The sequence below is a fragment of the Musca domestica genome, unplaced genomic scaffold, assembly GCF_030504385.1.
Source record: "Musca domestica strain aabys unplaced genomic scaffold, Musca_domestica.polishedcontigs.V.1.1 1, whole genome shotgun sequence".
NCBI lineage: Eukaryota > Metazoa > Arthropoda > Insecta > Diptera > Muscidae > Musca > Musca domestica.
Genome location: NW_026712114.1, coordinates 27,377,088 through 27,395,017, shown reverse-complemented (window position 1 = coordinate 27,395,017; position 17,930 = coordinate 27,377,088). Strand labels below are relative to the sequence as shown.

The following is a 17,930-nucleotide window of genomic DNA, read 5'->3' as shown; positions in this document are numbered from 1 at the left end:
AATCCAGAAGATACTTCGTAAAAATATTTTAATAATCATATTTGAAATTTAAAGCAGAATTCGAATTTAAATTATTACTTAATTTATGATATGAATGAGATCGTTTCATTTTCAAATCTTGCCATTCTACATAGCTATGATGTTATTGATTCAAATTTTATAGGTAAACAATAGCAAAAAAGTGAAAACTCTGCACAATTCTCTTCACCCTTTTTTCGATACTCGTTATTTCTGCATTATTAACTTACTTGTGGTGGCGGCGAACCACTGGCTGAACACTTAAGCGATATTAATGGTCCGGGTCGTACATTCTGTTCAATGAACGTATAAATCAATTCTGGCACTGTATCTATAAAATGAAACGAAAAAACACACAAACGTATGACTTACAATGCGACAAACATACATAATACGACATCCTGCAGTAACTTAACAGGGGAGTTACAGAATTCAACCAGACGGAAGAATTCCATTAAACACTTACCGCCCAATTTTAATTCGGCCATTGCCTGGGCACTCGACTTTTGATTTTCAACCAGACACTGATAGACGCCACGATCTCGACGACCTACATTCGTTATCATTAAAGATTTCTTGGCCAAGAAACGTAAACTGCGCGGGTGGAAAGAGAGAGGAAGAGAAAAGTAAATATTTTTTTATGAGTATGTGTATTGGCATAAAGGTATGTGGGTGACTGACACAACATTCATTCATTCATGCATTCATTCTTATAAAGGAAATGCCTTAAATTAATTCACTTTTTATTTAACATTCATATTCATCAGAGGTAAGAAATATATTGATGGGGAGAATTATTTATTATACTCTCCAACTTGGAAAGGAGGGTATATTAACTTTGTCATTCCGTTTGTAACATCCTTAAATATTCGTCTTAGACCCCATAAAGTATATATATTCATAATCAGCATAAAATTCTAAGTTGATTTAACGATGTCTGTCTGTTGAAATCACGATACAGCCCACATTATTTGACGTAGAGCGCCAAAATTTAGCAGAGCTATTTGCATTGTGTCTAGGATTGTTGGTATTGAAAATGAGATATATCGGTCCACGTTCTGGTATAGTCCCCATAAAACGGTACCTCCCGATATTCGATATTTTGATGATTTATGCCACATTTTTTCACAGATTTGTCTGGAAATTGGTATTTGTAGGGCATAACGGGTCCCTGAGCGTGTGGCAAAACATTGCATGTATAGGTCCACGTTGTGGTATAGCCCCCATATAAAGGTACCTCCCGATATTCGGTATTTTAGTTTTTTTTTGCCACATTTTTTCACGGATTTGTCTAAAAATTGGTATTTGTTGGTCATAATGGGTTCCAGCTTCGGTGGCGAAACATTGCATGCATGGGTTCATGATTTGATATAGCCCCCATATAACCGTACCTCCCGATATTCGGTATTTTGACGATTTTTGCCACATTTTTTCATTGATTTGTCTAAAAATTGGTATTTGTTGTTCGTGTGGCAAAACATTGTATGTATAGGTCCTCGTTTTTGTATAGCCCTATATAGCGGTACCTCCCGATATTCCGTATTTTGATGATTTTTGCCATATTTTCCTACGAATGTGTCTAAAATTTGGTATTAGTGGGTCATAATTGGTTCTAATGTTTCAATTGGTTGTAATGTTCCCTAAGGTGGAGGGTATTAAAAGTTCGGCCTGGCCGAACTTATTTTTTTTACTTGTTTCTCCTTAGATTTAGACACAGCTCCAATAAAGTTTACTTCTATTTAATGTAAATGATGACCTCAAATCAAAATCTCACATTTACATACAACTGAAATTATTCCGGAAAGACTCTACAACGTTTTGTTAAGAATTTTTAGTATTCGAAGAAAAGGTTCGGAGGTTATTTTATACCACGAATACGCTTACAAAACCATATCCTTTTAATGATATTTTTCCACAGCCAAATATCAAAATTGCTCACTATGTCCTCGATTGCCTCATGAATTTCATCTATGGGAATCGGCCGTTAATATTGACCTTATCTTTCATGTGTGTCTAAAGGAAAAGCTGTTAAATCACGAGATCTCGGGTGGGAACTTGTGATCACCTCTTCGAGATGTTAAACTTTTCCCGTATAATAGGAATAGTTTCATTGCTTTTGTGGTATGTAGCTTCGTTTTGTTGAAAATAAAGTAGCCCACATAAATACCATCTGTAAATGTGGATCCAGCCCCAACATGTAAGGTCCAATAACCCCGCCAGCCAAGATGCGACAATCGTTCTTGTTGACGTACTCACCGTGGTGGAAATTGCCATCATCAGCCAAAATCAATTTGGATGGAATTCCTGATCATTTTCATGCATTTATATGGTAAATATATTATTTGACACTGCCAAAATATCTGTTTTAGACCTTAAGTCTCTTTGTACCAAATCCGTTTCAGGACATGTGGATTCGAAGCAGCGATGTCCGTCCGTGCTTTTGTCTGTCTGTTTGGTTGTTGCCCACGATAATTGTCGAAGAGAGTATCCGATTTGGTCCAAACTTGGTACATCGTAATATTATTATCCAACTTAGATCGAGTACAGAGATGAGCAATCATTCTGGCCAAATTTTAATCCGATGTTGATCCAACTTTGCAAATCCTAACATTTGCATCAGAGCTAGATCAGGCGAGAAAATGGACAATATCTGTTCACCCCTCCTGGTACCTCCCCCACAAAAGTCTCGAATTTTTAAAAAAAATATTTTACTGCAGAGAATCCGATTTTGCTCCAACTTTGAAAATATCGCATCAGTGCTATATCAGCTGAGAAAATGGATAATAACGATGCACTCACACAAGGGGTAAACATTTTGAATAATATAGCTCGTATAATGTGGTGTAAGAGTCCGATTGTCTTCAAATTACACCCATCAAAATATTTTCATTAACCTAAGGTCTGTTGTGACTCCTTCCAGTGGACTCCTTCGTCCACTCCGTCTGGTACCTTCTCCACAAAGAGTCAACATTTTGAATATCCATGAACGCTCTCTTAAACTCAATATTTCCATTAACACAAGATCTGTTATATAAATCGTACCATTTCTTCTGGTACCTCCCCAATATAGGGTTCAAATTTTGAAAAAAAGCAAAAGAAGCATCCAATCCTCTACATATTTCACACATACGAACATTTCTGATAATACAATATCTGTTGTGAAGATGATATATATATCTGCGAACCCCTTCTGGTACCTCACCCACAAATAATCACAATTTTGAATATCCATGAAACTCATATAACGCGAAATTAATATCCGATTCCATTCTGATTTGGTACATCTAAATATTTCCATCAACGCAAGATTTGTTATAATGACGGTAGATATCGGACCATGGATCTCTGGTACCTCCCCCACAAATGGTTCAAAATTATGAAAAACAAAACGCTCATAAAATTCGGTATGAACAACTGACTCTCTTCAAATTTCACACAACCACACAGTTTGCGAACCCCTTCTGGTACCTCACCCACAAATAATCACAATTTTCAATATTTTTGTCTGCCATAATTTGAGAAACAAGTCAGCTATTCTTTACAACTTTCTATATATAATACTTCTCTCAACCAGAAACCTGAAATGAATATGGATTTTATGGTTTCGCATAAAATTGGATATACATATCCGATTTTCTTATAATTTAGCTCATACCAACATTTTGTCTGTTTTAGATGAAGTATGAAAATCGAATACTTCGGTCGATTTTCTAATAATTACCACATATCTTATATAAATTGAAGGAAGTAACCAATAAAGTCTAAACCTGGCACGTCACAATGTTTATATATGATTAGGAACAGAAGTCAAAATATATTAAAATAATCGAACATATGCCAAAGGTATACATCTTTCGGAAAAACCGACTGATACTTTTTAACTTGTTCTAATAAAAATCGAGGAATCCATGAATATTATATACATATATTATATTTTATAAAGGCAGGTTATCTAGTCAAGAAATAGTAATAAAAACCTTATAAAAATCCACGATTTCGGGTCAGGAGTTCCCCGAACATAATTATTGTAAAAGTAGAAATTACAAATATTCTTTTTAAAATTCGCCAATTTTAAGGCAGGAGATGATTGCACAATTGTTTGTTTAAACATCTACGTAGAAATTACAAATATTGTTATTAAAATTCATTCATGATTGAACAATTGTTTGTTTAAAAATCTACGATTTCTGGTCATGAACAAATCTTCTCTTTAAAACCCATGAATAAAGCCCAGGATGTTTTTGCACAAATGTTCTCAATAAATTCTAAGCTTTTTGTGAGCGGTGAAAGAAACTTCTCAATTTTGCATAGACCTTGTAAAAAGTTTCTTAAAAACACCCAACCAACGTTTGCCTAACAGAAACTTAAACAATTTTTAGAAAAATATCCAAAATTTTGGACAGGAGGCGGTATAAAGTTTCAAAAAAATACGATTTTTCATCGAGAGTCCATAAACAAATACATATTTATAAATCTAGGATTTCTGGTCGGAAAGTGTCTCAAAAGAATTTCTTATACAAATCTACGACTTCTGGCCAGGAAGTCCCAGTTGGCTCATTTGCATTTATCATATATCAGCAAGGAGAGAAACGGCTAGATCTACATATTATTTTTTTTTAATTTGCCCAACAGAATAATATAATGCCTATTTTGCTACCCAATTATATCCAGTCACTAAGAATTATTGCTTAAAAATCAACTTTGATTCATAAGATTGCTATCTAAATCATCATCATAAAATTCGCAATTATTCTTCACGTAATGCAGGAACATTCTTTGCAAAATCCCACCGATGAATCAAAAGAAAAATAAAAATCCGCTCAAGCGTGAGTCCAAAAAAAAAACCCCACTCTCTCCCGACACGAACTGCTGACCTAGGCATAGGCCAATTATGAATATTTTGATTTCTCATTCTTGATTCGATGCAAATAAAACTCTACGGAATAAAGCATTTGATTATGATGATTTAAGACAAATATTATGGAGGGAAATAAATTGGCTAACCCGGGCACATAAATTACATGGATCCAGAAAGGAGATGATGATGAAAAAACACAGTTTCAGCCAACCGTATCCCATGGGGAAAATGGCTAACATAAATAAATCTCATGCGAAGTGTTGTAATCATTGCAATAATGTAGCTACGAATGCTGACTACAGAGAAACTAAACAGCAAAAAAAAAAAAAATGCCCAACCATTACAATTCAATCCTTTTGCCAAAATCCGATGGATTTAAAAACAAATCAAAGAATATGCAAACCTACAAAATGTGGGGTTGTCGACCACCATTAGGCAGGCAGCTCAACAGATGTTGGGTATTTGAGTTTATTTTATTTTTTGTGTTTTTATTTTTTTCTTTGGTTGTATTATGGGAATACAGTGGTGCAATAGAAACAAATTTATTTATTATGTGGACCATTTTTTTGCTCTATGATTTAACTCCAGATAAAGAAGGGTAAATATAACAAATATTTTATAGATAAATATTGATATATTTATATAAAAAAATTTTCTTACAAAAAACCAGGATTTTTGGTCAGATGTCTACGATTTTCTTATTAAATTAGCGATTTTTGTTTTAAGGGGAATCTTGAACAAATTTATATAAAACCAAGCATTCTAGATTACAATCCACCATTTTATCGGAAAATTATTTTTATTTTTTTTTTTTAATCAACAATTTTAATCTTGGATTCCTTCAAAAAAATGTCTTAAAAATTCAACATTTTTAAATCTACAGTTTGCACGAATTTTCCAGGAGATTCTTAAACTAATTTTCTTAAAATATGGACATTTTTGACAAATTTACTTAAAAAATCCACACATTTTGTAAGGCATGCTCTAATAAAGTCACACTTTTGTAAAAAAGTAAAAAGTTCCTAAAACACTCAAACATTTTTTCCAATGAGGTCTTATTTAGAAATCTACGATTTTTGTACAGGAGAACCCCCTAAAATTATTTGAAGCTTTTTTTTCCAAGAGATTCCTAAAAAATACAACATTTTTGGTTGAAAAATATTTAAAAATTTTAGGATATTTGGTCAGTGGTTCCAAGAACAAAATTGTTTAAGAAGCGGTAATTTGTGGTCTAAATAAACAATTTTGTCGAGGGAATCATTGAAAACATTTTCTTAAAAAATCCAAGATCAGCAGTTTTTTGCTAGGATGGCCTTGGTCTGGAGATCTTCGAGAAATGTTTCTTAAAAATCTACGACGTTTCTTAAGAGGTCTTAAATAAATTTTGGCCGGGAGGTCCTTGGACAAATTTTCTTTAAACATCAATGATTTCATTTTGGAGGTAAAGAAACAAAAATTCGCAATTTTTGGTAAAAAGTCTTTAAACAACTTTTTTTGAAACAAGTAAAAAAGCTGTAAGTTCGACCGGGACGAACTTTGAATACCCTTCACCATTTGAAACGATTTTGGCAATTCTCAAAAACAATTAAATCCGTTAAAAATTCTGTTAAAATCTTACAAATACCAAATGTAGCTGTTACATTAGGGTCAATAGGACGACATGGACCTGCATAGGTAACATTTACCATAAGCCATTACAATATTCAAATGCAAAACTTATAAAAAATCGGTAATAATGTAGCTAAAATCACCTAATATCGGGAGGTACCGTTATATGGCCGAACTTTGAATACTCTCCACCATTTGGAACGAATTTGGAAACTTTTAAAAAATAAAATACTTAAAAAATTAAGTTTTAAGTTTAAAAATACCGAATATAGCCTTTTTATTGGGGTCTAGGGAGGTATTGTTATATCGGAGCTGTGCGAAGACCTGGACTAGCATAGACAATTTTCGGTCATTTTCTGCCATTACGAAGTTCAAATATGACATCTCAAACAATTTCGGTGAGTATTGTACCTAAACTGGTCAAAATACCGAATATAGGGAGGTGCTGTTATATGGGGCCTATACGAAGACGTGGACCTGCACAGTACTTTTTTGACTTAGGCTGTACTATCCCTTTGGAACTTCAAATATCAAATTTTAAATAATTCCGGTGAATAATGTCGCTAAAATCATCAAAATACCGAATATAGGGAGGTACAGTTGTATGGGGGTTATACGAAGACGTGGACCTTCATGTCCCATTTACGAACTTAACCTGCCTACTGGAAAAATAAACATGTGTGCAAAATTTTAGCCTTCTGTCTCAATTCGTTCGAAAAATAGCGTGATTACAACAGACAGACAGAAAGACGGACATCGCTAAATCGACTTAGAATTTTACGCTGATCAAGAATATATATACTTTGTTGGGTCTGACATGAGTATTTCAAGGAGTTAGAAACGGAATGACAAAGTTAATATACCCTCCACAGTATGGTGGAGGGTATAAAAAGTTAAATTTTTAATTTTATCAATCTACTTCAATTCCTTCGGAAGCTAGAGTAATTTCCACAGAGGGAGAGATGAACAGACGGACAGACGGACGGACATTGCTAAATTAACATAGAATTTTATGCTGATCAAGCATAAATATACTTTGTGGGGTCTAAAATGTAAATTTCGAGGTGTTACAAACGGAATGACAAAATTAATATACCCTCCATATTATGGTGGAGGATATTATAACAATATTTAGTCTGTCCTTGTACAGTTTTTTTTTAAATAGCCAGATACTTTTTGTCATGATCCGCTGTTTTTTCCAGGAGGATCTTGTCAAAAACGCTCTTAAAGTTCCTTAAAAATTCAGCAAATGCAGGAGATCCTAAATACACAAAGTTCTTATTTAAGAGATTCTTGAATAAAATTTCCTTAAAAAAATTAAAAGTTTTCGTTAGGATGCCTATAAAAATATCCGATTCATCGCCGGAGTAAGTTTCCCCCACATTTATTGCCAAATTGGGGTGGATCGGAACAAGTGAACTATTCAATTTTTAAACTTGATCTAATATTGTCAATATGCTTGTGTAAGAGTAGCACTAGGATTCTATCTATGTCTTTTAAGGGCTATAGTAGACGAAATGAATTGATATTGCCCATCTGCGAACTCGATCTTAGTTTATGCCATGTTTGAATGATTCACGTACTTCCTACCAGCCTTAGACTGACATATGGAGCAGTTGATATCGCCAAACCGACTCCAAATGTCGAGAAACGTATGTCATTCAATAAGTAAGTAATTTCGAAAACACTAATAAAATTATTTTGGAGATTTCATTGAGCTACTGTAAAAAGTCAATATATGCTTTAGTTGGGTAGACCACTATAAAACAAAAAAAAAAATATATACCCACACACACAAAATCGGAAGCAGAGCAAGAGAAATCAAAATAACAAATCAAGCGTGACGTTTTTATGCTTCACTAAGGAATTCGGAACTAAAGAAAAAGGGATAGAACTCATACAAATAATACACAAACACACACGCACACTCGTAAACATTGAGATATTTATCTTGGAATCCCATGTCACATATGCTTACATGTGTCTGTGTGCGATATTACAACACATACCAACATCTCGAGTGAATGTGTTTTTATTTTGGGCGGAATTTTTATGATTGTGCATGAGTTGTGTATGTATGGGCACATGTGAAGGCATGTCCATATGTCAGCAGAGGTTTTTCGTAGGCGTGGAAGTCATTGTTTATCAAAATGTATGTGTGTGTGTTGAAAGTGTGCTAATAAAAATAAATAAGAATTTCCATATCAATGATTTAGGCAACTTTGTTTTTAAATTAAACTAAACAGGAATGAGAGGTTTCTACAAAAAAATTGATTTTAAAAATGATCAAAATGTTCATTAAAATTAAAATAGATATTAAAAATTTGGAGCTATGCGTATAATTTGATTGACTTTGAATCGTTAATCGATGCAATGTATCTACATATCCTTTAAATGGTAAATAGCACCCATCCACGTTGTCTTCGGTTTTCTACAGCATAAATTTTCTTGTAGTCCAGCCAAAATGGACATTGCATATAGCCCACATTTGCGTAAAGCTAATTTTCTGTGGACTAAAGAAAAATAGGCAACATGTAAAAAAATACAATTAAGGTCGAAACTTTGATGCGGCACTCAGGCTCAGAATGCGAATTGAAGAGAACCGGATGCGTATTTCGGATTTTATAATCGTTTTTGTTATTTAAAAATGAACCCTGTGTGGGGGAGGTACCAGAAGGAATTGTCCGATCTCTACCATCTTTATAACAGATCTTGTATTAATAGAAATATTGAGATGTGCCAATGGAATCGAATGTTTATTTCATGTTTAATGAACATCATGAATATTCCAAATACAGACCCTTTGTGGGGGAGGTACTCGACGGAGTGAATCGATATATTCCATGTTCACACCAGACCTTGGATTAATAAAAATATCGTGAAGTGTGTAATTTGAAGGCAAACAGAATCATACATCATATTTTGTAAGAGTTGTAATTATTGAAAATTGTGGCCCTTTGTTGGGGTGGTACTTGATGGAGTGGACCGATATTGTCCATTTTCGCACCTAGCACTGATGCAAATATTAGGATATGCAAAGTTGGAACAAAATTAGATTATTGCTTCCCTTTCTGTGCAGAAAATAATTTTTTTTGCAAATTTCGACCATTTGTGGGGGAGGTATCAGAAGGAATGGACCGATTTAGCTCATCTTATCGGAGTTCTATATCACATTTTATTACAGTTGTATGCAAATTTTGACTGCTTGTGGGGAAGGTACTCGATAGAGTAGACCGATATTGTCCACTTTCGCAACTGACCTAGCACTAATGCAAAGGATTGACCAAGTTGGAGCAAAATTGTAAATTTCTTTCTATTTCTGAACCTTATTATTATTATTATTATTATTATTATTATTATTATTATTATTATTATTATTATTATTATTATTATTATTATTATTATTATTATTATTATTATTATTATTATTATTATTATTATTATTATTATTATTATTATTATTATTATTATTATTATTATTATTATTATTATTATTATTATTATTATTATTATTATTATTATTATTATTATTATTATTATTATTATTATTATTATTATTATTATTATTATTATTATTATTATTATTATTATTATTATTGTTATTATTATTATTATTATTATTATTATTATTATTATTATTATTATTATTATTATTATTATTATTATTATTATTTATTTTTTTTTTTTTTTTTTTTTTGAAAATGTTGCCATTTTGTGGTAGTTACCAGAAGGATTGGACCGATATTGTCCATCTCCGAACTCGATCCAAGTTTGACAATAATATTGTGGTATACCAAGTTTGGATCAAATCGGATACTCCCTTTGACGGTTATCGTACGCACCAACCAGCCAGACAAGCAGACGGACTGACATCGCTAGATCGACTTCTGTCTGAAACGGATTTGGTCCAAAAAGACTTAAGATCGAAAACCGTTATTTCGATGAGGCATGTTTTGGCCGTATCAAATGATATATACCCTCTGTAGCCACATAGTTGAGGGTATAATGACACATACGTCAAATCGGAGCAAACTTATTTGTAACACATACATATAGCTATGTCTTAACCGATTTTTCTAATTTTGACAGTCCTGCGCTAACAGCAATTTGACAACAACATTGTACTAAAATCCATATTCGTCGGGAAAACATGAAAACCGATCAAAACCGATTTTTAGCAAATTAAATAGCGTTTATGTATAATTTGATCTCAAATTGACAAGTAATGCTACCTTTTTTATAAAAATTAATGGGTAGATGGTAAAATAGACATAAATCGACATAAGTCTGTCTTCTGTTATTCTATACGTTATAGGCTTCTAAAAATTCGTGTCATTATACCCTACACCCCAAGGTGGTCAGGGTGTTATGTCTTTGTGAATTTGTTTGTAACAGGCAAAAGGAAACGAGATAGGCACATAGTTCCTTTTGACGATCTGCATAGAATCACATTCTGAGTCGATTTATGCATGTCCTTCCGTCCGTCTGTCCGTCCGTCCGTCTGTCCATGTATTTTTGTAAACAAAGTACAGTTCGCGTTTGTTTTCTCTTTCGAGACGAGCTTAATGATCGCTTTTATTGTCCTATCCAGATGAAATTTTGCACAAATCATTTGTTTGGCCCAAGGACGAACCCTACGTGTAATATCAGTCCAAACGTGTAATATCAGTCCGAATAGTATGATAATAAGTTGCACGTACGATCAGATTGGACCTGAAAATAAGTATGCCAAATTTGATCGAAATCGGTTCAGATATGGCTATAGCTCCCATATATATTGTTCATTCGATTTGTTATTTTTGTCCTCCGCAGCCGTTATATGTACTCTTTAACAACTATATTTGGGGAAATATATGAAATACAGCTCAGAAATACATTTGCTAAATTTTATTGAGATCGGTTCCGATTCATATATAACTTAGTCCAATTTATTTTTGATTGTGCACCAAACGTCTAATATTTTCCCAAATTGGATGAAATTTGGCTCTTACGATCGAATGTCGAGGTCTAGAAGCTAGTATGTCAAATTTGGTGAAGATCGGTTCAGATATAGCTATAGCTCCCATATATACTGTTCATCCGGTTTGTTGTATTTGTTACTCACAGCTGTAATATGCACTTCGTAACAGCGATATTCAGGGAAATATATCAAATACAGCTCAGAAATATCTTTCCCAAATTTTATCCAGATCGGTTCCGATTTGGATATAGCTCCCATATATATCTTTAACCGATTTCAAATAAATTGTGCACCAAATGGGCAATACAAGTCCGAATTTAAAAGATACAAATGCTTCGGCATATTTAGTCCTTCGAACTTTAAATTATAATTATAATCATAGGGTGTATGATTGAATTCTCCCATAAAAACTTTTAATTGTTATGCGGAGCTCTACTAAATTAGCAAAGTGGTGTAGGGTATCATAAAGTCGGCCCCGCCCGACTTTAAGATTTTTTTACTGGTTTTAATGTTGTTATTATGTTAATAATTTTAACAGGACTTGTGGATCTTACTAAGCAGTGCAAATATGGGGCGTATGCGTACCGATGCTAAATTATGTATGTTACTTATACGCATAATTGCACCTGTCCAAAGCAATATATGAAATTTGGAGAATTGCACGATCACAAGATCGGTTCAGATATAGCTATAGCTCCCATATATACTGTTCATCCGGTTTGTTGTATTTGTTACTCACAGCTGTAATATGCACTTCGTAACAGCGATATTCAGGGAAATATATCAAATACAGCTCAGAAATATCTTTCCCAAATTTTATCCAGATCGGTTCCGATTTGGATATAGCTCCCATATATATCTTTAACCGATTTCAAATAAATTGTGCACCAAATGGGCAATACAAGTCCGAATTTAAAAGATACAAATGCTTCGGCATATTTAGTCCTTCGAACTTTAAATTATAATTATAATCATAGGGTGTATGATTGAATTCTCCCATAAAAACTTTTAATTGTTATGCGGAGCTCTACTAAATTAGCAAAGTGGTGTAGGGTATCATAAAGTCGGCCCCGCCCGACTTTAAGATTTTTTTACTGGTTTTAATGTTGTTATTATGTTAATAATTTTAACAGGACTTGTGGATCTTACTAAGCAGTGCAAATATGGGGCGTATGCGTACCGATGCTAAATTATGTATGTTACTTATACGCATAATTGCACCTGTCCAAAGCAATATATGAAATTTGGAGAATCGCACGATCATTAGAATAATATATTGCAGGGTTTATAAAATTAACACAATATAGTCTGCTTTTTGAATACCAGATAAAAGCAATACTTTTTATCGATTTGACAATATTAAGAATAACGTAATGACGTAGTTCCACTTCAATGATTCTAACAGTCAAACAATTTGATTGAATTTTCTACTACCCGTTTTTACAAACAATTTTAAATTATCACTGTATTATACTTCAACAATACTAGTTATTATTCTATTTGAACTCAAATTACAGTTCAATTAGCAGGTTTATTATTTCATAGCACCATCAAGTTAAACAGTTCTTGTTAGCACCCCCATTTCTTTAAACGCTCATCTTAAATCTCTGACAAAAAAAAAAACACACACACACAGCTCAAAAAAAAATAAAATGTATATATGTTTTTTAAGATTCATGTTGACTACATAATCCTTACGAAAATGTTAACGTTGGCAAAATAAAGCCCTTGATGTAAAAATAAATTAAAATCTTCCGAAATTTCAAATTCTATGGTGTCTGTCCTTGATGTCTTCTACACGCTAGTACAGAGAATACTAAATATGGCCCTCAAATGCATGCCAGTGCTTGAGTTCATTAAAAATTTTCAACAAACATTCACATGCATTGAACTCATTCTTCTCGACTATGGCCTGATATAATAAATTTATAATAAATATTTGTTTAAATAGGGTAAGTGTACTAGTAGTCGGCACTTTTAGGATTTTCGATTTTTCAATCTTCCAACATTCTGAGTGAAATCTTACAATTGCACATAAATTAAGTTATCCAGATTCCAAATTTTGTTTTATTTTGGAAATAATAAACAAAAATTGAATTTGTTTTTATTAAATTGGCAAAATTTGCAATTTTACTTAAATAGCTGTTTTTTGCCAGTATTCGGCACCATTTTCCAATGCTCGGCATGTCTATTTGCCAGTAGTCGGCATATGATATTTCAGTAAAAAAAATATTATTCTGTATATTTTTTTATTTCAAATAGTATAAAACAATGTTATATTACTAATTGACACTTTAACCCAGAATTTTAAATTAATTTAGTTTTTAAGTAGTGTTTTATTTAATTATCATTCTAAACCAAATATAGTTAAAAAATCAAGAATAGTACGGCTACCTTCAGTAACGTATGGATTTTCAATTAAAATAAAAATGAGATTAAATAAAAAAGAAAAAAAGTACCTTTCTTATATTTGAAATTTGCAAATAGATCTTTTTCCTTTAGATAGGCAACATTTTTTTCAAAAATGCCACCGCTATCTAAGACGTCAAATAGCTGATTTAAAAAACCTACTTAATTTAGAAAAGTTGGTTAAAAAGCAAAAATAAAAGCAACTGCCGACTCAAAACTATTATTTTATTTGAGTAGTTTTTGATTATTTTTTAATACTTTCTTCAAGTTTTGGTAAAATTGGCCAAAAATGATATTTTTCTATTAATCGGCACCCCCTGACGACTACTGGCAAATCAGTTTTTTTTCTGTTCCTAATGTCGGCATTAAATAATATAACAGAAAAATGCTTGATTTGTATGTTTTTTTAAGTTATAAAATGGTCTTTAGACTCTTATTTACTATTATAAAATATTTCTGATTCCAAAAGTATTAAATTTAATTTATTTAAATCGATTATTAAGTTGACGCCACCACTAATTTTTTCTTTACAAACAACCACTCTCGCACGCGTTGGAAGATACTCATTGACGAAAACCGTTATTCTCTTGTAATAAATAATTGGAGCTAATTGCTCTTTTACAGAAAGAGAGCAGATAACACTGTTGACGTTTTTTTGCAATTTTTTTTTTTATTTGGTCAATTCTATTCTTAGTTATTTAAGTTTAAATTTCAAAACTGCCGACTACTGGGACATGCCGAACTAAGGCGCACTTACCCTATATGAATATTTACACAGTAAGCATTAATTTCCTGAGAAAAATAGAAAAGTTAAAACGGCAAAATACGTTTCTTATCCACAACCACTTTCTTTCGTGATTATTGGTTAAACGAATGTAAATAAGGAATTTTGATATAATCCTAGATTGACTCAAAATCTCGCGATTGCTGAAGATGAGATTAGAGAGGTTCCTCGAGAGTCTTTTTAACATCAAATACTTCATGAATTTGGTCTCTAAAATAAAAATTTTTTCCATCAAAATATGGAGATGTCTTCATGACAAATCTAGTAAAGATTTAGGGCATGGCGTTATATATCTTGATTGAAGGTTTGGATATACAGGGTGAGATAAAAAACTGCAACAAATTCAAACGCCATAATTTTTTTTTTTTTAATTTTATTGAAGGAAAGCAAAAAAAATTCGGAAATAGCATCAAATTTTAGAATAAATTCAGATTTGTTCGAATTGGTCACCTTTGGCACGAATTATGGCTTTCAAACGGCCAATGAAACCGTCACACGCTGCCCGAATGTTGCTCTGCGGTATTTTGGCCCATTCCCGGCGAAGCGCTTGCTTGAGGTGATCGACACTTTATTTTATTTAAGTGCCAACCTTGCTTTCCAAAATACTCCAACGGATTAGTATCCGGAGATTTTGGTGGCAATAGTGCGCTAGAAATGAATAACCATTCTTGGGTGGCGCGTGTTGAGTGCTGTGCTGAGTCCTGTTGGAATGTCGAAGGTCTGCGGCCGAAATGTTTGCGTGTTTGCGTGTCCAGAATATTTTCGCGATAATATTCGGCTCTTATTCTGATGCCACGGTCGATTAATACGAGCAGAGAGCGACCATCGGCTGTTATGGCGGTCCACACCATTACCATGGCCGACTCTTGGGATATGGTGGTCAACCGAAGGTGTACATTTTCAGCTGACCTCTTTGGAAAGTAAACACGATAATTTTGTTTGTTTACAAGCTGCTGGACAACGAATGTTTTCTCATCAGAGAAAACCAAATTTGGCAGTTCACAACTTTCGGCCAAGCGAAGCAACTCTTTAGCTCTTTTGAGTATATTTTCATGATGTTGCGGTGTAAGTTCTTGCACTTTTTGGAATTTTAATGGCTTTACCTCGAACTCATTTTTCAATATTTGGAATATAGCGATATGTTTAGCTTACGAGCCATTTTTCGACCACTGCGACACGGGTTTCGATCAAATCAGATTAGGATATAGCTCCCATATATATTTTTATCCGACTAAAGGTTATTGTGCACCAAATAGTGAATATTAGTCCAAATGACCTGCATTTTGGCATATCCGACCTAATTCAGTCTAGAAACAAGTACTTCGAATTAGAAAATCGGTTCAGATATAGCTATAGCTCCCATATATAGGTTTCATCCAATTTGGTGTTTTAGTCCCTCACATTCATAATATGCATACGACAACAAAGATATTTGGTACCTTATATCAGCTACAACAGCCCAAGAACGGCTAAGATTTGTGCTTTACCGGATGTCATGTTTACTATGCAAATAATGGCTAATAACAGCCCAAATGGAGTGAATTTAGTGCAAATCTCCCTCTGAATCCAAACTATAACTGCTCTAAAGCCAAATGTTGATAGGTGGGATGATCTTCAAATTTGTTACGGGAGCTCTACTAAATATGTATAGTGGTGTCACGCCCGACTTTTGACTTTTCCTTACTGGTTATGAATTGTAGTTGAAAGATTTTTTTGAAAACTCATGGAATTTTGAAAAATCATTTTGGTAAAAATCTTGAATGCTTTTAAAAAAAATGTTAAAACCTCTTCTCTTCTTGATAATGTTTTTTAAAAGGTCAACGGACCAAAATCTTTTATAGATAAGAAAAATTTTTAAAAGGTCATTCAGGACAAAAATTATGAATCTGTTGGGAATATATCTTTGAAAGTTTGATAGTTGTTTCCCTTATTCGAGATATGTTTTTCAAACGACACGCTGCAAAATATAGAGGATATTTGAAGAATATTCACTCCATCTTGTAAATTATACCAAAATATATGTCTTTATAGACATAACAATGATTCCCAGTATAGAGTATAAATCGGTCGCAAACCGACTACAAACTGTATAAAAACCTATTAACAAAACTAATTTTCGATACTCCGATATAAATACAACAACAATGCATAAATTGCAAACCATGTGCCTTCATAAAGCATTTTGTTTATATAAAATATTCACTCATTTACATACACACACATGTCGTTGTGTGTGTACATTTCAGTCTGTGAACTGTCTATATAAAGATAAAATGGCATAAGCCATATAACACAGCCGTAAAACATATAGCTACACATTTATGTTATGTCTATATTGATATTTAGTTTTAAATGCTTTCATACATCCAGCCATCCATTCTCACTCATACAAACACACAATGCACACACTCTCTTCCTCTCCACTCTCTCGTACTGTACTTACTTATCACGTCCAGTGGTTAGAATATTGTCCTCCTGCAACGGCTTGCCATTGTGCAACCATTCGATGTTATCGATCGCCGAACCCGTTGTCGAACAATTGAAAATTGCCGTTCCGCCCGAATTGACAATTTGAACTTGTGGCAGTATGTGGACGGATACATACGAATTCACAAATAAACGAATTTCAATTCGCTGTTCGCCAAATTGATTTGATGCTTGACAGACCTAAAAATAAAACAAAACAAAAACGGCAGAATATAAGAACAAAATAAAACATCATGAAACGAATGAGAGTCAATGAATTGCAGAATGACTGACTGACAAACTGACTGCCTGCCTGTCTGACTGGCACGGCTGAATGAATGATCAAATATAAAATTGCGGTTTTTGATAGTTTCAATATGAATAAATCAAATATTTCAATTTGTATAGAAATGTGACTTGTTGGATTTTTTTTGTTTTGAATTGTTTAGTTTGACGTAGAGGACTAATGAATTTTGAACCAAAGTTACAGTTATTGTCTACAAAGTTTTTGATTTCAGATTTTTAATTGAGGTAAAATAATTGATTTCTTGAAAATATAAATGGAAGTGGTTTTGAAGTTAAACATAATTTCATGTTGATATTTGTCGCTATTTTAAATGTTGATCAAGAAAAAAATTTCCAATGGTATCTAAAGGTCACTTCTTCCGATTCCTATCCTAAGTTCAAAATGTTGAAGAAAAGGAAAAATATGTCTCGTATAAAGCGAAACGAGTATCCTAACATGTCCCCGCTTAGCACATCGTATTTTTCTATCACACTAATACATGTCGCAGAAAATGAGAAAATCAGGTCTCCATGCCTCCACT

The 17,930-nt window shown here is 33.1% G+C and overlaps 1 protein-coding gene across 1 annotated transcript in view; it reads right to left on the bottom strand.

Moving 5' to 3' along the window:
- The window catches only part of LOC101892598 (cell adhesion molecule Dscam2), a 256,452-nt gene that overhangs the window by 104,998 nt on the left and 133,524 nt on the right, over positions 1-17,930 (bottom strand). Inside the window, exons 9-11 of the mRNA XM_059121268.1 lie at positions 17,081-17,304; positions 485-612; positions 249-349 (exon numbers count right to left, since the gene is read on the bottom strand). Coding sequence (XP_058977251.1) covers positions 249-349; positions 485-612; positions 17,081-17,304 — 453 coding nt within the window. The remainder of the gene's footprint in view (positions 1-248; positions 350-484; positions 613-17,080; positions 17,305-17,930) is intronic.